This window comes from Lagopus leucura, unplaced genomic scaffold (assembly GCF_019238085.1).
Source record: "Lagopus leucura isolate 7727_CA_CO unplaced genomic scaffold, USGS_WTPT01 Super-Scaffold_100022, whole genome shotgun sequence".
NCBI classification, from domain to species: domain Eukaryota; kingdom Metazoa; phylum Chordata; class Aves; order Galliformes; family Phasianidae; genus Lagopus; species Lagopus leucura.
The window spans coordinates 7,773,151-7,792,739 of NW_024962275.1; the positions used below are offsets into that span (position 1 = coordinate 7,773,151).

General features: G+C 47.9%; 1 protein-coding gene across 1 annotated transcript; it reads left to right on the forward strand.

The window, feature by feature from the left end:
• Positions 1–1,955: 1,955 nt before the first annotated feature.
• On the forward strand, positions 1,956–18,702 carry TNFSF15 (TNF superfamily member 15). Its single transcript, XM_042879374.1, has 4 exons — positions 1,956–2,401; positions 8,463–8,514; positions 8,875–8,922; positions 14,187–18,702. Exons 1-4 carry the CDS (start codon positions 2,210–2,212, stop codon positions 14,612–14,614), a joined length of 720 nt encoding a protein of 239 aa, XP_042735308.1. The 5' UTR covers positions 1,956–2,209; the 3' UTR covers positions 14,615–18,702.
• Positions 18,703–19,589: the final 887 nt, after the last annotated feature.

The window sequence follows — 19,589 nt, forward strand, 5'->3', positions numbered from 1 at the left end:
TTATCCTCATGTGTATCATGCACAAGCTTGCAGACAGAACAAAAAGTACTCCGGGAAGAAAAGACAAGGCAGCAGCATGCAGGTGGACTGCCCCGATGACAGGATGTTCCTTCCTCCTCTCGGGGATCTCTAACTCCATCTGTGCCTTTTCTTCTCCTAAAACATCTCTCAGTTCCCATGTGTTTACAGTAAAATATTTCCCCCCTTTAGAGGTTGTTAAACACATGAAGGGAGCTGGCTGGTGATCGCTGCAGACTTTTCTCTCATTGATACCAACTTGTCAGGGGTCACAGGTAGGAGCAGCAGGGCACTGAAGGGAGCAGCACGAGGCGTTTGGAGAGCACCAGGATGCACAGACAGACAGCCAAGCAGGGCTGCCCCTTCTTGCCAAACCCAGTGCAGCATGGTGGGACCTCCATGAGAGGCGTGCTTCAGATGTGCATTCAGTATTTGTGGGCACTCGCGATGAAGGGAATGTTAATTTCCAAGTGTTAGTTCTAATTTTGTAATACTGTGCCCTAGAATAAGCATCTGGGATCCTAGCAAACACAACATTGCATCTCTACACGGCACTTCCACAGAACTATGGGTTCTCGTGCTGCTGCTCCCAGGAGCACATTCTTGCCCTTTGGAAAAAAAAATATATGTGACTAATGGAGCTACAGTGAAATCAGCTCTGGGTGCTTTAAAAATAGATGATAACACTTCTCCTCCTTTTAAAGCCTGAATGAAAACAAACGTTGAATTAGAGAAGAAAACAAAGTCAGCGACTTGTCCGAGGTCACAAAGGACTGGCAAGGCTCAGCATGGATTGCAGCACGCATCCCTCAGTGCTTTGGCAGCTCTCTGTCCCCTCTCCCTAAACCAACCCAAAGGCTTTCAGCATTTCCTGCTCCTGCCTGCATACTTCGTGACACACACAGGGCTGCACCAGAAGGTATTACTAATGTATCCTCTGATAAGAAGGCTTCTAACAGTGTTATCAAAATTAAAGTGATAAGGTTGAATTTTTATGGGCTATTCCTCTGCAGGTGACTGGAGTGCAGCAGGCAGGTTGGGATACAAGCAACTACTTTCATCACTCAGATGTCATTTTCTAGTAACAAAACTCTGAAACATTCTTGATGTGGGAGATGGAAGGAACCAAAACTTAATGCTCTCCCACTGAAAACAGAAAAGAAAAATCCACACTGCGGGAAAAAGAAGTTTCCATGCATCAGCATGTGCGAACGTTTCAGTTTTGAGGAGACAATGCTTCTGTAGGAAAACCTTCCCATTTCAAAGCTTTGGCTCGGCCCTGAGGGCCCCATCTCCATCATCTCCACCATCTCCACCATCTCCACCATCTCCACCATCTCCACCATCTCCATCATCTCCATCATCTCCATCATCTCCATCATCTCCTGCAGTGTGGCACACAGGGGCCCTCTGAGAGCAGCAGGAGCTGCTGCAGGAGCGTCCTTGCCTGAACCACGCTGTGCAGCACCCTTCTCTCTGAGATAGCAGTTATCAGCAGGGCAGGATGACATGCCATTTTCACATTTCCCCACGTGCAATGGGTTCCCAGCTTTCCTTCCTCCAAGCAGAGGGCGCAGACTCCTGTGAGAGCATAGTGATAAAGGTATTGCTCTCTGGCCTGGCCCTTGGCTGCGTGCTGCAAAAGGTGCACGGAACCAACCCGGAGCATCCTGTTAACACTTGAGAACTAACCCGTACATCAGGGTCCAGGACCCCTCCTGGGTGCTCCTCGCTTTCCCTGCAGCACTTCCCTTTCCTCTGCATGCCGCGCTGAAACCGAGCCACGGCCGCTCGCCCTCGTGCTCCCCCTTCGCTTCTCACTTTCCCTCCCATTGGTTTCACGTTCCCTTCGCCACGCGGAAAAGCTTTCAAGCTCATCCAGCCCGGCAGCAGAGTTTATCCTGGTTCCACCCACTGGGACTTTCCTAGCTTCCTCCTGCACGGCGAGGGGAAAAAAAGGCAGAGGCAGACAGCAGGCATCCCGGGGAGCTCGGGGAGCCGCGGTGCTCCCTTCCCTGAGCTAGGTTTCTATTGTAGGCGGTGCATTCCTCGGGAGGGAGGGTGTGTGTGTGTCGGTGCCTTCCCACACTCCGGGCAGCTCTTATTTAATGGGGGTCTCCATGCAGGGCAGAAAGCAGAGGAGGTTTAGCCATTGCCAAGCTCAGCGGCAGCTCGTAAGCCAATTGCCGGCATGGATCACAGGGCTGAAATAACCCTGGAGGAGGCTTCGGCGACTGGCCAAGCCTCCAGGATGCACATCAGGGAGGACCTGAGGAGGATGCGCTGCGCCGTGCTGCTCTGCCTGCTGGCCGTGCTGCTGCTGGCGCTGCCCATCGCATACCTGCTGGCTGGGAACCTGCGAGCACCCACCTCCTGCCCCCAGGTAAGGCACTGCCATATCTCCACCTGTGGAAGTTCTACCTCTCCCCTTGTAGTTGTGTTTTGTTGGTTTTTTTTTTTTTTTTTTTTTTTCCAAATTTTCTGGGTCTGGTTTTCTCTTTGGGTTTCTTGTGTTTAAGGGAAGGAGAGAAGCACACTGTTACGTGCTGTCATCCTCGTGCAGAGCCAATCTGCTGAGGTTCTAGCTGATTTTTGCTCAGTCCCTGCTCCTCTTGTCTTTATTTCACTCTGCTCACAGTACAAGATATGCCTTTAAAACTTTTGCTGGCATGCTGCTTGAAATTCTTGAGGGGAATCTCTATTTGGTTGAAATCTGTGTCTCTGCACTGATCTCAGCCAGATTTTGATACTCGTTTTCCTCCTTTCAGATGAGCTCTGAGACTTCCCCTCCCATGTCCTATTTCAGCAATCATCTGCTGACCAAACGCTGATGTCAGTGGCTCAGTGCCCATCATACATCACCCAGCAGGCAGCAGCAGCTCTCACGTGTTATTAAAGTACAGCCCTGCACAGATACCATCCGGGACAACTATGGGGCCTGACCCTAAATTTCCCACTGTGGGATTTGCTCCCTATCAAAACTTTCTCTACATCTGGGGAAATTCTCATCTCTTTGATAAGACAGCTGAGCTCTCTTTGCTCCTGGGCTGGTGAAGGTGGTCACCACTAAAGCTCTTCTGTGCTGCCCCGCTCCTGCTTGTGTTAGCCTGCAAGTGCTTCTTTCCATTCTATCCTATGAATCTATCAGGGCTGCCCTGTGTAAGAAGAGCACACGCATACAGCTCTGAAGAATGAAGGTTTGAAGGAATGTTAGCTGCAGGTCTGAAATTCTGCACTCAATTAGTCTGCTTGTCACTTAGGGACAGCAGAAGACAGCAGCGTTAATAAGTGGCCTCGAGGGTAAATTTTGGATGCAGCAACCATTTTGCTTGTGTGTATTTAGACAGTCTGACAGCTGTGCCCGCAGCTCTGTGCCTCTGCTTGTTTGGCTGCATAGAAAAGCTCTGGCCCTGCTTTGAACCTGAGTTTATACCCAAGCAGACGCAGCTCCTGGTGCAGCATCTTCCACGTTAACTTTGCACCCAGCTGGCAGGAGGTGCAACACCCTGGCACCTCAGATTGCTAAACATGCTGATTTCTTGCATGTGTAGAAGTGCTTACTGCTGTGCTGACCCTCCTGCTGTTTATGGAGTGGGTGCATGCAGTGAGAAGGTATTTGGGGGGCTGTCTCTTTCCTCTTGCTGTTCCCACCCTCTGAGGTTCCAAGCAGAACAGTTCAATTCCTGAGATGACCTTAAAGAGAATTAGTAATAGAATGAATTAACGATAGAATGCAAGCTGTTAGGTAGAATAGTGCATTCCTTGTTCCTATTCTGCTGGCACAGTCAATAGAGAAAAGTGTTTGTGTCAGGGTCTGTTTTTTTTTAAGAGGAAAAGAGCAATGTAAGCCATTAGGTTTGCTCTAGCCTATACATGCCCTTCACAAGCATGTACTTCTATGCACATGCACTGAATTAGAGTGTAATAATCCCACGGTGATGCAATCAGGTGATCAGTTGCTTTGCAACCTTTGCACGTCCCACTGAGGCAGGAAAAGCACCAGGGCTGGCTGTGTGCCCATGGTACCAGTGCTAAGCTGGGTGGGGGTGTGCCTGGCAGCACTGTGCTGCATTTGCTGAGCTTTTCATTCATTCCTCCAAACTCTGAGTGTGTCACCAGCTTTGTCCAGCAGCAGAGTGCATTGGGGGGGGGGGGGGGGGTTGCTTGCTTGCTGTTCACCCCTCTGAGCTCACCATGTCTGCAGCACAGCTGGATCCAGAGGAGAGGTTCTGAGTATACAGGCTCTCAGGACCAGGTCTTTTTGTGTTTCCAGCTGCATTTATACAATTAGAATTGTGTTGCTGGAGGATGCCTTCTTCACGTGTCCCATTAATAAAGAACTTAGCTGGGAGAAGGCATGTCTTGCATTGTGGTCACAACAAGCGCAGGTAACCCTACAGGCTTGGGGATGAGTGGCTGGAAAGCTGCCTGATGGAAAGGGACCTTGGTGTACGGATGAACAGTCGGCTGAATGTGAGCAGCAGTGTGCTCAGGTGGCCAAGAAGGCTAATGGCATCCTGGCTTGGATCAGGGATGGTGTGGTGAGCAGGACTGGGGAAGTCATCTTGCCCCTGTTCTCAGCATTGGTGAGGCCTCACCTCGAGTACTGTGTTCAGTTTGGGGCACCTCAGTACAGAAATGACACTGAGGCACTGGAGCAGGTCCAAAGAAGGGCAGCAAGGCTTGTGGAGAGCTTGGAGAATACGGCCCTACGAGGAGAGACTGAAGGAACTGGGGCCATCTTGCTGTCTTCAAATATCCGAAAGGAGATTGCAGCAAGAGCAGGGTTGGTCTCTTCTCACTTGTGACAGGTGACAGGATGAGGGTAAACGGCCTCAAGTTGCACCAGGGAGGTTTAGGTTGGGTATAAGGAAAATATCATTTACATGAAGGGTTTTTAAGCAGTGGAATGGGCTGCCCAGGGAGGTGGTTGAGTCAGCATCCTTGAGTGTGTTTAAAAACCATCTGGATGTGGTGCTCAGGGCCATGATTTAGTGGTGGGCTGTCAGAGTTAGGCTAGCACGGTTACGATGTGGTTGGACTTGACGATCTTATCCAACCTGAGCAATTCTGTGGTTCTATGTGTTCGGAAGCCCTCACAGCAGCGCTTTTGGGCTGTGGGTGCCCTGGGCACACTGGAAGCAGGTGGGCTGGCCCTGCTTTGCAGCTGACATGAGTTTGCTCGCTGACCCTTGCAGCAGTGAGCTCATGGCAGGAGTGCCGCAGGACCAGAGCTCAGCCCATACAGGATTATCTTTTTCCACTGCACTCTGGCCAGTTCTGGCCCACAGCTCCAGCACCAGCTGGGAGGAACTGGTGCAGCCGAACGGGTGAGAAGCACGTAGTAAATCCCTGAACCCATCCTTCCTGGAGCAAGGAGGAGGGGGAGGGTTGTGCAAGCGGGGTGTGCCTCTGTGGCTGCAGGGTGAGACGGTTGTTCATCTCAGCTACTGTGTGGGTGCCCGTGGTGTCATGCTCTCCTCAGAAGGGACATAAGCTCACCTTTTCCTCAGGAAATGCCCCTTTTAGGGAAGAGCAGTTATGTCATCACAGCAACACGTGCGAACCACCGGTTCTCTTTCTTGTGGTGAGCTGTGTCTTGTGTGAGTAACTGAGGCTTGATGATGGGTTCCCTGGACACCTTCCAGGTTCACACGCGGCTTCCCTGCTGGAAGTAGAAATCAGTTTCTTTTGTTCTTCAAGACAAAGCAAGGTGAGGAAATAGGGTTCTCTAAGCATTTGACACAGTTTGGGCTATTAGCAGGAAATCATAAAAGGCTGCGGGGCATCCTTCCCAGAAGGAAAGCCAAGTTTTAATCTGAATGCGCAAATGCACTGAAGGGAATCCAGGCAAGCATCTCCATCCATCCCAGCAACTCACTCCATTCATTCCATAAAGCTGAAAGTCAAGGCCTGCCCTGCAGATTTTGGTACCTGGGCTTGTGCTGCTGGGAACCTTAGCGTGGCAGGACCACAAGCAGGGCACAAGGGAGGTTCAGTGTGAAACCAGACAAAAAATTTGCACGTGTACCTGTGTGCCATGTCAGCCTGGCTGAGCCAGGAGAAGCTCAGCCTGGGTTTCCATCCTATAGTCCAAAAGGATGAAGCAGCAAATATCAGAATAAGATTGGCAGAGCTGTAACCCATGCAGAGCCAGATGCCCTCATGGCCTGCCCGAGTGGGAAGGAGAAGCCCAAGGAGGTGGTGGAGTTACCATCCCGTGAGGTTTTCAATAAGAGGGTATATGTCACAGTGAGGGATGTGAGTAGTGGGCATGGGCTGATCTTTGGACTAGTTAATATTAGTGGTCTTCTCCAGCCATAATGACTGTGATTCAAAATGACTTCTTGATCCATAGGGATGTAGAGGTGCTGGGGGAGCAGCAGGGAGCCTTGAGCCATGTCCTGGGTGTGGGAGACTCTTCCAAAAGCCATAAAACTTCTCTTTGATGCTTACGGTTCTCACGGACAGAACAGCCAGTATATGCCACAGCCCAGGCAAAATGCATCCAGCATTAAGGACAGCTTTTGCCAAAAATCCAGGCCATGCAGCACCCCTGAGCTGAGGAAAACCGAGTGCAAGCACCATGTGTGCCCTGCAGAGACCTGCCATGAGATTGCACCTTGTGCTAAAAATGGAGCTGGGGATGTTTGGCTCATGAATCCCCCCACCTCCACTGCCAGCCTGTTTTTCCCAGGCAGTTCTCCTGGACAACCCCAGCCCTTCCTTGAGGTGCAAAGGGGATGTTTTGTGTTTGCCCTCCTCCTGGGCTGTAGATGTAAATGCGGCGGGACTTTGGGTAGTAGTGGAGTTTTGCATACTGCAGTTTTCAGGATTACCATAGGTGCTGGAGATGCCCTTTGCTCCCAGCTCAGCTGTAGGGCGGGATTTTCAAAGTTGCTCAATGCTGCTTACATTTTCTCTGCTGTAACCAAAGGGAAAACTGTGGCCACTTGGTGAACTTTACAGAAGCCCAGCTAAGCAAGAAAGGAGAATAGAGAAAAATGCTAATTGTGTGGTTTCTCTACTGCCTTGTGCTGCTTGGCTCTCCCTCACCCCCCTCATCCTGAAAGCTCTTTATGCACCTCATCCACACCCCTAGCGTACATCAGCAGCACAAGCATTGCTAACATCAGGCTATTGTGTAGCCTTTTTAAGTACTCAAATATTTTCTGTTTAAGCTGAGGTTTGTGTCCTTATCAAACAGCACAATTAGGAAAAAACCTCCAGCTTTGCCACGCAAAGAGCACATTCACACCATGCAGCACAGCTCTTCGGCACTGCTGCTCTTCAGGGCACAGAAGTGCAGCTGCTGCTCGAGGAGCATCCATCTGGCATTCTTTGGAAACAAGTGAACGGAGGTTGCATGAAAAGCTTCTTTACCGCTGGCAGATAAAACCATTTTGATGTTTTTGACTGAGCAGTGGGGTCCTTCCCTCTCACCTCTGCTTTTATTTCAACACCTGAGTGTACATAAGATACGTGAAGTTAGGCTTTACGCAAACAGCTCCACTGAAGTTACATCGTTAAATGTTGTGATTTGTGATTGATTTGTGGCTCTTTGTGGCACTTAGCACTGTCTGAAAATACACTACTTGATAAATATGTCACAGGGATGCACAGCCAGCATCTCGCAGCTCCTTCCTTCCCCCTGCAGCCACACTGCTTTCCAAGCTGCTGGAGGAGAGCTGGAGCTACAGGAGCATGGCAGGGTGTGAGCTGGAAGCAGCCCGTCAGCATAGCACGCAGCCAGCAGCCCCTTCTTCTTTTTCTGCTCAACCCAAAGGCTGGCACTGCTTGGCACAGGCACTGTCACTGTGGGGATGTGCTCATGCTTAGTGCTGGGGGAAGGTTTAAGGTGCAAACAAATGTGAAATAAGTCTATCTTGCCCACAATTCAAGATATGCCTAAGCAGTAGACTTGCAGCCTGAAATAATGCAGGTGTAGAAAGAGAAGCTGCAGGTCTGTAGATGGTACACCTCTTTACTGGTGTTTCAAATGCACCATGCAGATGGTTGAAGCAGGGAAGAGCATCTCGTGCTGTGCTGCTTGCTCCATTTCACTGCACAGATGGAGACAGCAGCCACCAGGCAGCAGTGCTCCAGCAGTGCTATGCAGAGGCACTGGCCTAGGAGTGATAGTTCCTTCCCTCAGTGCTCCCCAAGCTGTGCCAGGGGTTTGTCCAACCCACGAGCTGAGCACAGCCACTACAGCAGCCCAGCTCCTGCCCCAACACCTGCCCGAGATGTGGGTGGCTTCAAACAAGCAGCAAGAAACTTGCACTGAAGCAAAGCTCTGTCAGGGCTTGTCCTTTTACATAAAAGCTTTAACGGAGGAGAAGGAGGAGGAGGATATCAGTGTACCATCTCCTGTTCTGGGGGGTAAGCAAACTGGATGTGGTGCAGGAGCCCTGGAGCTAACTTCTTGCACATCTCTCTTGCAGGTCGTGGACGAGAGGAGCTCTCACTTTCTGAAGCAGCGAGCAGTAGCTGCTGGTAAGTGTGCCAGCCCTTTTCCCATCCCCATCATCTCTGTTTGTCGAGGTTTTGCAATTGCTGACGCAGCCCCTGGGCCAGACAGCTCCCTGCCTGCTCTCACCACGAGGATCCAAGCATGTCAGGGCAGGGCAGGGTCACGGGATGTGGGGAGATGGGTACAGCTGGGGCCATAGCGAGGGGTGAGCATTCCCAACCCCAGACAGGGCCAACTCCATCCCAGGTGGGCTCACACCTCCCGGCATTTTGCTGGGACCAACATATCTCCCTTATGGGCCGAAGTGTGGATTTGGGAGCCTGTGAGTTCATCCCTCACGCCTTCCCTCCACACACTTAAACTTTTTTCCTCTTTTCCCCCAGTTACAGACACACTTCCCAGTGCCGAGAAGCCAAGAGCACACCTGACAGGTAATGCTTGTTCCAAACCAGTGTTTCCTTTGGGTCTCACAGATGTTGCAGTGCAATAACCAAGGTTTATAGGGTCTGATAGAATCAAGCTGCAAGATGCAGTGGAAGAAGTCACCAGCTTTGTCTCATTGACCACAGCAGTGATTATAGGAAAGGGCCCACAGAGGAGGCAGCTGGCAAACATTGCCACTTCCCTGGGCTGTTGCTGTCATTGTGTGAGCACTTGGGTTCCTGTAACTGAGCTTCAGTGCTGCCTGTCATGTTAGTGATCTGCTGGGTCCCACATTGGTGGGAAGAGCCCAAGTGAGCTGTGAGTTAGAAAGATCTGCCAGTTCTGGAGTAAAATAAGACCAAATAAGGCCGGTTTTGGGGTGCTTATATTTTCTGCAAGTGCAACCTGAAGCCACACACACCACATTCCCATCAATAGCTTCCTGGTTTTGCTGAGGTCACACGTAACATGCATTGGAGCAACCAAGGGAAGAGCTTGTTGTCAGCTTGTGTTGGCTAGGAAGATGCCAGCTCAGAACATCACCACCTCAGCATCAAAGCTGAGGCTGTCAGCACATTGAAAGGAACTTAGGGAATACTACCTGAAGAAAAAGATTTGTAGTTTCCTGAGTGGATGGGACTGAGAGCTGAGGAGCTCTCCAGCTGCTCTGGACTCCCCCCCCTTATGTCCACTAAGATAATTTATACCTCCCCAACATATATCTCACTTGCAGAGGCTTCCCCAGTAGCCTGTGTGTTGTCCCAGAGGAGCCCTGTAGTAACTTGAAGCATGCAAGAAGTTACACGAGACTTAACACGTGTATGCACGGGGTTATCAGAGCTTCAGGGCTGATTTGTCAACCACTATCGTTTGTTTACTTTCCCTAACCCCAAGCTCCTTCTTAATGCACTCCTTATGTCCCACCCCTTTCTACACACAGGTGGATAGAACTGCAAAATGGATCTGTGCTTGCTCAAAATACATAAAATCACAGAACCACGGAATATCCTGAGTTGCAAGGAACCCACAGGGATCACTGAGCCCAACCCAGCTCCACACAGGACCCCCCAACCCGCAGCCCTATGGCTGAGAGCAGTGTCCCAGCACTCCCTGAGCTCCAGGGCTGTGCTCACTGCCCTCTGGGACACAGCCATTCCCCAACCCCACTGGGCCATCCCCTGACAGCTCCATGCTGTTCCCTCAGGTCTGCAGAAGAAGGACCTTGGCTGCTAATGTAGGTCCCTTTGTTTCCCAAATCTCCACATGACCAAGACCCAGAGGCTCTCAGTGCAGCTGACTCACAATTGCAGCCCAAGTGTTGCTCTGCTGATGGGAACTTCCCTGGGTTGCACAAAAGTCCAACTGTCACAGGGAAGCACCCAACAGTTTGCTTTAAGTTTTCTCAGGCCTCTGTTTGAAACTCCTCCACCATCACTCCCAAGCAGTGCCCTGGGATGGGGCCTGTCCACCTCCTGCCTCAGCCCCATCAGTTTTATCTGGGAGAAGGAAAAAGCAAGGGGAATTTTCTCACTTCTTATCTGTGCATAACAGAGTCGAGAGCCTGAGCTGAAGGCTGCAACCAGGCTGCTGTGCCACCGAGCCACCAGGAAACCAGGCTTCCATGAACTTGGCTTTAAGCTTTCTTGTTGGGTTCAAGCACTTCTCTTTTGCTTTTCTGCACCCTGCAGCAATGATTTCCTGAGCTCAATGCAGAAGTCTTTGGCGTTGTTCTAAACTTGTTGTATAATGATTTCCTGGGTGTCCTTCTGGTCTTCACTTCTCTGAAACCATGACTTGGGCAGAGAAAGTGAAAAAGGAATAATTATTCTTCAGATCTTTTGTACATTCCCCCACTTCAGGTGCCTGGTTCACTGTGCAGATAGCAGGCTAGGTGCCTTTCCTCATGGCAGATCTTCTCCAGAGCTCCAGCTGCCCCTCTCTCCTTCTGGGTTTAGGAACGTATGTTTTAAATGTAAAAGCAGAGTGAAAGGAATGAGAACTAACCAGAGTGTTTAACACGGGAATGCACCACTAAATTAGCAGTAACAGGATGACTCAATGTTTGGGTCTCTGTTCCTTTTCTCCACCTGTCCTTGGCCTCTGGAAAATACACAGAGCAGTTTGGACTCATCCGTACCGACACCAAGACCTCCTCTCCCTGTCTGCCACTGAAGAACAGTCAGTGTGAACCCCAGCTGGGGCTTTTCTCCACCCTCACTGTTTCCCATGCAGTAGTTCAGATTTGGTGCTGACCACCACCATCCCTGCGGCCCTTATGGAGCTGTGCTTCAGGTCAGGAGGCAGACCAGTGCCTGCATGAGATGGCATGGCACCTTTGGATGAAGTGTGTGACGGAGACCCAACCAAAGATTTGTCCAGCACTTGCTGTGCTGTGATGCTATCTGAACACCTCGCTAAATCTGGGTAGAAAATAACTTCCTGGCTCCACTTGGCAGTTTGGCAACCTCTCCTATGAGGAAAGGTTGAGGGAACTGGGCTTGTTTAGCTTGGAGGGAGTGTATAAACAGGAGGGGGAATGGCTGTTTATGAGGGTGGATAGTGATAGGACAAAGGGGAATGGTTTTAAACTGAGACAGGGGAGGTTTAGATTGGATATTAGGAGGAAGTTTTTTCCCCCAGAGGGTGGTGAGGCACTGGAACAGGTTGCCCAAGGAGGCTGTGGATGCCCCATCCCTGCAGGCATTCAAGGCCAGGCTGGATGTGGCTCTGGGCAGCCTGGGCTGCTGGTTGGTGACCTGCACACAGCAGGGGGTTGGAACCAGATGAGCACTGTGCTCCTTTGCAACCCAGGCCATTCTATGATCGTATGATTCTGTGATTTTAAGATCAATTATTAAATTTCTTGAAAAACAGAGACCCCTCTGTGCTTTGCAACTTGTGCAGCACGAGACCGGAGCTGTGTAAGAGTCCAAGGCCCTCATCTCCTTCCTAAGGTATAGCTCAGTGTCACCAGTGAGGGCCATGAACCACAGAAACCCAAGCTCACCAGCATGCCACCAGTGCAACCAAGTGACAGGGATTCCCCAGCAAGTGGCTAAACCAAAAGGGATTTTAGGAAAAGAGAAGAAATTTTACATCTGAGAGATGCACAAAAAAATGAAAGTGAAAGGGAAACTTGAAGGAACTGCAGCAGTAAATCCCATAGTGAAAGCAGATTTTATTTACTTCAGAGATTAGCATAAGATGTGCATCTGCAGGAAGTGCAGCTCCATATACTTAAGAAGTAAATGAATGACAAGTATGGCTGTGCTGGAAAAGGAGCCATACAATATTCAGAGGCACTTCAACATGCATCTTTCCTGATATATCTCTAAAGCATGGGGAAATTTGACCAGCCTGAAAATGGAGAGCATCAACCAAGTGAGTTTTAACCTAAAAGGAAGGTTAGAGCCATAAAACTTAGAATTGCCTCATTCCAGAAGTTATGAAATAATGTGTTTCATATGAGAGGCTTCGTAGTTATTAAAAACACTGAAGAATTGAGTGTCGCTGACATCTTAAATGCGTCATTGGATATGTAGAAAAAGAACATTTCTCCTGAGCCTTCTCCTCAGTTTTTTCTACCCAAGATGGAAGAGAGCCCAGAACTCTTTCAGGAAATGTTACAATCTTTCCTTATCTTCCTCTGCCACCACCCTATCTCAGAGAGGCCTTACTCCTTAGCCACAGTGACCCCAGTGCCGTGTTAGTTTTTGCCAGGTCCCAAAGCAGACGAGGACACAGACCAGGAGTGCTTTTGCTTTATTTCCTCCTCTCTTTCTATATCAGCAAAGCTCTGTTTCCCCTAAGCCTCACATTCTTTATAATGCTTTTATATTTTAGCTTGGCTTGCTATCACAGTCCCCGTCTATCGTCTTCCAGCAAAGAAATACTCCATGTGCTTTGCCTTCTGGGAAAAGATAGAGGGATTTAATTTTTCCGAGCACTGACAGGCAGGCTGGGAAAAAAGCCATTATTTTGTTGTGCTACTGAGAGAATATGCAAGAAATTGCACTTCTAACAGCAGCTTGTTTTCCTACGGGTTATCTATTGTCAGAAGACAGGAAAAAAAGGATGGCACTGGGGGCTGAGGGTATTTGTTTTCCTGGATCTCATTTCCCCCAGAATAAACCTAACAGACGTTGCCAAGAGCATTTCTAAGCTCATCCCCACCCGCCTTCAGTTTGCTTCCCTGCCTGTGCACACACACCCTATCCCCAAATGCTGAATCATAACTGACCTTAAGCATTAACTTAAGCTCATGAAAGCCGCTCCCTGGTTCTTCCCCCCCCCCCCGTCCTGAGCATCCTGATCCTCTGCTTAGATCAGGCTGTGCTGGAGGTGGATTGGAGCTCTGTGTGTCATCGGTTAACCGCGGGAGCGTTTCTGTTTGTTGGTTGTTCTGTCTGAAGTAAAGCTGAAGTTAGCACCGAGCTTAGTGTTCTGTCCCAAACGTTTTCAAAACAGAGTTAAAAATGGGTTTTATTACAGCGTGTCACTTCAGAAGTGGGTGTTTTAAAGCACAGTGGGGTTTTCTAGCTCTATGGTGAAATCAAAGGACGGCAGTTGTGCAGCAGAAGATCTCAGTGCAGCACCCAGCAGCAAACCCCATTGTTAGCCTCCAGAAGTAACCTGGCAGGAAGAATTCGAGGTTTTCAGTGCTCAGTGATAGATCACAATGATCGTTGTGAAGCTTCTGCAAGCAAACAGAGCCTGATGTCCTCAGTTAATAGTAGTAGTTAGCTCTGCTATGGCACAAACACAGCTTCAGTCCATCAGTACTCACGAAGACACTGCTCTCGTGTCTCTGACTGCTGTCCTGAGCCATTAGGTGCAGGCACGTATCCAGCTGTACGACTGGCCCAGCACTGCTTTCACTTAAGAACAAAGTTTATGCTTTGCAAATGGGTGAGAGCACTCCAGACCTATGAGCAAAAGCCCTGTGTCCTACCCCACAGTGAGACAGCCTTAGGGATGGACAGTCCCATCATTTGGGATGCCCTGTCACCTAGGATACCCAGCTGTAACCGAGCCCTGTGGGCAGCATGCTCCAACCAAGGTCTTCCAACTTTGGCTTTGGCTCTTGGTTGCTCAGATCTGGACATCTTATGGGCAGCCTCCAAAAGTAGCTCTTGACAGTTTGCCTGCAGCTGACTGACTGTAAAGGAAAAACATTTCTCTCCTGGAGTTTTGATTGCCCTGTGGAGGAAACATCCTGTATTTCTCCAGCTGGAACAAACTAACACATCTCTTCTCCCTCTTTCTTCCACAGTGAAGAAACAAGATCCCTCCAGCGCCACGGGAAGACATCTGCCCATCCTGCAGTGGGAAGACAAGCGAGGCTTGGCCTTTACCAAGAACAACCTGAGTTATTCCAGCAAAGCACTGGTGATACCTGTGTCGGGGGATTACTATGTCTATGCCCAGGTCACTTTCCGAGGGCCCAGTGACACTTCAAGTAAAACCAATTCTGTCACTGCAGTCATCACCAAAGTCACTGACAGCTATCCCGAGCCCACCCAGCTGCTGACCAGCAGCAAGACCCTCAGTGAAGAAAGGAACAACTGGTTCCAGCCCATTTATCTGGGAGCTGTGGTTTCCTTAGAGATAGGAGACAAGCTAATGGTCAACGTTAGTGACATCAAGCTGGTGGATTACACTAAGGAGCACAAAACCTTCTTTGGTGCCTTTTTATTGTAGGTCTCTGGCAGCAGCTTTGTGGAAGCCTCCCTTAAGGGCCCTGGTTTGGTGGTTGCATGTTGGGGAGCTGGTCTCTGTGCTGTCCTCTGTGCTTCACTCACCTGCTGCCTTAAATTATGGGGGGGGGGGAGCTGGAGCTGCAGGATGAATGGAAGCAGCCCAAAAAACTCCAGAAAAATGAAAGTCAGACTTAAAAGATGATGGGGATTCTTGAAAGCTCTGTATATTGGAGAGGAACCTTTTTTTATGGGTTGGGTAGGGATATTTATCGTAAATAGGCTAGGCTGCATCACTAATTCCTTTTCCAGTACATCATTTCTTCAACTGAAAAGAGTGTTTTAAACTTTCTCCAGCACTTCCAGTGTAATTTTGCATCATCTTTCTTCAGATTCTTAAAGGCAATTACAATTAATAATTTCCTTAAACACAGTTCAGTGCTTTGCACTAATATAAAGCCTAGATTAATCATTAACTGCTCAATTAATCACTTCCAGTTTCCCTGTAAAGTAGATTAAAATTATATCATGTGTTTTGCAGAAGCTACCTGATTTTCTTTTGTTTTCCAGGATACCATTTACAGATATTTAAGTCAATGTATAGGCTTTAGCTTTTATTTAAAACTTCTAGGGAGCGTGCAGAAACATTTTCATTTCAGCATGACCGTGGAATCCCCCCACCAGATCCAAACATTAGGAAAGCAGAAAAAAAAAAAAAACAACCAAAAAAAAAGAAGGCAGGGAGATACGCAGAAACATCCTCCACACTTTCAAAAACCAATCACAGAAATTTAAAAAAAAAAAAAAAAAGAAAAAAGAAAATTGCTCTGCAATATTTTGCTTTCCACCGTGCATCATGCAAAGCAAATGCAACTAAAGACATCAGTGCCCTCCTAACGCTTTGCAACCACTGCTGCAGCAATCTGCTGACACAAAGATCTCCCCATCCTTTGCCTGGGTGCAGGCTGACGATCAGTAGTCCATGCAAAAGGTCGGAGGATCCAAAGAGAAGCTCGCAGTGTGCCATGGCCAGCTACAGAGCTTGGGAATGCTTAGCTTCCCATCTCGTGCTTCTTTTTCTCATAGACATTACTATCTCAGGGAAATTCCCCAGCTCCCCTTCTCCTCCCACAGTAAATACATCACTGTCAGTGAGTCAAGTCACGCTCTTCTATGTTCAGGCTTTACACACTGAACTGCTTGGTGGTCTCTCACTTGAGTCCCTACCAGGCAGCTGTTTGGCAGGGTCTGTCCAGTGGCCAGGCTGCGCTCTCTGCAACTCTCCCTCTTTCTTCCCTTTCCCCATTGGGCTCCTTCCTTCTTGGCCTGAAGTGTCACCAAGATGGCCTAGCTAACATTTCCACCCAGGGACATGGGCCCCAGCAGCATGCTGTTAGCACCAAGGAGGCACCCAGCACCCAATCTGTCCTTGTTACTCTCCAGAAGGGCAGCTCACCATCACCACCTCAGCAGGGCTTTTCCCACTGCTTAAGAAGCCCCAGCTTTTCTCTTTGCACCAATATGGTAAAATCACAAGTCCAGGAAAAGTTTATTCCTCTGGGAAACCCTAAGACTTTCCATTTTTTTAGATCTTAGATTTGAGTCCTTCAGAGCTTCTGATCCCTTCGTTTTGTGCCCAAAACTGGATCTGCGTTCTTGCAGACCTCCATAGAAAGGCACATAGGTGACCAGCACACAAAAATTCATTTTTTATCTCACAGAGAGAAGACTTAAAGTGACCTGTCCAGGACAGGGGATTCTCAGCCACTAGTTAAAAAAGCTTCTGTGAAGTTAATAGGACGAATTTGGTTTATCCTTGGAGAAAATTGAAATGCAAATTCTAGCTTTACTGAGATATTTACAGAAATCCAGAAAGGTCTTTATTTCTACAAATGAGATTATGTAACACTCCTATGAGGCCATAATGCAGTCTTAATAGGCTTGTAGAACAGATTTCCATAAATACTATATTTTAAGTTGTCATCCCTTACTGCTTGTTGCACTGAATTATGTGTAATATGGGTTCTAGGGGAGAGGAGTCATGCATGCAGTATTTGGCTCACAGAGAAAGAGCCTTCTAGGGCTACATAAATGTACATACATAGATTTTCTATATATATTTATGCATACTCTATGTACAAGTTTTAGGAAGTGCTTTGGCAATGATGAGCCTTTTGCTATAACAAGACATAATTTGTGCCTGCTGTACACTGACGACAAATTTCACAAGCATCTCCTGCTGCTGTAACAGATACAGATGTGACTGTCTTGTTCCACTGGCCGTAGCACAAGTGTATTTATTTTAGTTCATGCCTTGCAAGCTGTCCCACCCCATCTCATACACTGGCTTCTAGCACGTTTAGCATGCCAGCACAATTTACAGAGCATAAAGTAACATATCTAGCACTACTTGTTTTAAAGTAGTGCAGGCAGATTGATCCAAGCACAGCCACCCCAGTGGAAATTTCTATTTCTCCCCTTTTTTCCCCCTCTTAGTGCTAATAACGCTTCTGTAACAGTGACCAGCAGGTACAGCAGGGAGCACCCAGGGCTGGCTGTGACCCCACTGACTGCAGAAGCCAATGGTACAGCACTGGGGTAAAGCTGCTTAAGGGGAATAGAGGTCAGGCTCAGAGGGAAGGATCTCAGGCAGACTGAACCCAAGCTGCGGGTGATCAGATTTTCCCAAAGCTAATTGAGGACGGAAGCGTTCTCGGAAAAATCACTGTTATTGGGTTAGAAAAAAAGAGTTCCTTTAATGTAAATCATTTGTGGAGATGTGAAGATGCCCATAGGTCAGCATTTTCAGTTGAACGAGGTGATGAAATGGGGCCTTGTGAACAAGTGACCTTTCAGCCTGCGGTCAGGCTGAAAACGCGTTTTGTTTTGGGTGGATGTGAAACTGAGACAGCTGGAAGAAGCTCTCCTAGAGGAAGAGCTTCAAGAAGGCAGCTTATGTTCACGAGCTAAAAATAATGGTAGGGTTTCTGGATTTGGCCCTTTCATCTCTCAGAAAAAGACATTTAAGAACTGCTCAGTACAAAAAACATTGAAAGAAGCTGTTTCAGGTCTTGTTGGCTTTGTTGTTGTATATTTTTTTACGAATATTTATTAACAAAAGACTTCTGTTCTTAGGAATTCTTTTCTTCTCTGATTTCTTTGATCTCCAAAATCTAACGCTAAATATAACCCAAATTCCTAATGCAGTTCACTTACCTACTGCTTCCTTTCCCCTTAAGGTCTATATGTTAGTAAATGAGCATTCTCTCTGTATCAATAAGTAAATCTAAATCAAGCTATAAGAGATTACAACTCCAATCTTACCAACATACATGCATGCCTTGCTTAGTCTTAAGCTTGTGGGTAAAAAGAATGCCATTGTAAAAGGCAGCTCAGTTTCCCTTATTGGCATACAGGAGTAAAGCCAATTAAAAGTTGATTGGTAGAATGTTTTAGCCATGTTTACCCTGAACAACACCACTACATGGGTAGCCTCTCAATAAGGAGAACTCACATGGGCCACCATGTGTTTTGGCAGGACTGGGGTCTAGAGGTGGAAATTTAAGGTCGGGTTTCTGAGTCAAACATCACCCAAATAGCATCAAGTAGGCTGGTGGGAAGAGTTTGGACGTGCCAGTTTGGTGAATGTTAGTCTGAGCCATCCCTCAGAGGCAAGGGACACGGCCAGGCTACACTAACCAAAAGGAATGGGTGAAAGTACTGTCATTTCCAACACACACACACACACACACACAAAACGTATTTTGAGAGAACGTCGTTACTCAACTCCGTGCGATCCAACTGACTGCACTGCGTTTTGCTTTTATTAATCTCTTGAGTGGCCCATCATTTCAGATGGGAAATGAGGAGAAAATTCATTCTTTAGAAGAATCAGACAGTGTCATGAATTTTTGCCCAAATCTGGGTGTTAAACGCCAGTATAGCATTTTGCTACTGTAATGTATTTTCATATAAATGATTGTGTACTGTTTTGTGCTTCAGTACCGGTGTGAGCCTTCAACAGCAGAACTGACTTTAGAGTTTTGTTTCCAAGTGTTATGAAAATAAAAATGCAAGTTAACTAATTTAAAAGCTTCTGAGCCTGGTCTCCATCCAAAAACACTAACGAAATCACACGCAAGAGCGATCTGCTCATACAGCCAGAGAAACCTCCTCTGCTGTGCATCAATCATCTTTGCTTCCAGACACACACGGTGAGCGATCCCCCACCAGAGTGAACTCAGACACGGCCCTTTTTCTTTGCCACGGGGTATGTAGGGCTCCCATTTCAAAAGAAAAAATGTGAAGGTTGAGCAATGCCCCGCTGAGCACACGAGGAAGATGAGGATATTCTTCCAGCCAACTTTGAATATCATCACCTGATCAAAGAGCCATGCTTTCCCTACCTCTACGTGAGAGCACCTCGGCAGCTTGGGAACTGAGTGTGTCCGATTGCTTTCCACTAGCAGAACCCAGAAACCTTCTCCCATTTTCTTTCCTATTTGCACTATTGTTGATACATCCCAGGATTGAACTGCAAGTGCCGTTTTTAAATTGTTTTAGAAGAGATTTCTGGTTAAGGGCCACGTGCTCTGGCTGAAGGGAGGTTTTCGCCTGCAAACTCAGAGGGAGGAATCACGTTCAGGCACATTTACCCTGGCTTTCACCCACACTCACATACCTGAGATGTTTTGTTAGGCTGTGAGTGGCAGCATCCTCAGATCAGCCAGAAGTTAACTAAGCAGTAAGCATCAGACTTTCTCCTGTGGAACATCCACATCAAAGAAGATTTTTTTTTTTTAATTTTAATACAATAGTTATCTCAAATTAAAAGCTTTTTATTAGTATTAAGATATTTGTTAACAGCAGCAGCTGCCTGCAGCAGATACACAGCATTGCACTTAAGCTGCTCAAATACTTGCTGCCTGAGTAGAACATAGGGCAGCTATGTACGTAGACATTTAAGTGCCACTCCATTG

Bases quoted from the DNA above. Each gene is read 5' to 3' on its own strand.
- TNFSF15 (XM_042879374.1), top strand. From the start codon at position 2,210: ATGGATCACAGGGCTGAAATAACCCTGGAGGAGGCTTCGGCGACTGGC. The intron at 2,402-8,462 runs GTAAGGCACTGC...TCTCTCTTGCAG, and splicing joins CACCCACCTCCTGCCCCCAG to GTCGTGGACGAGAGGAGCTC. The intron at 8,515-8,874 runs GTAAGTGTGCCA...CTTTTCCCCCAG, and splicing joins GCAGCGAGCAGTAGCTGCTG to TTACAGACACACTTCCCAGT.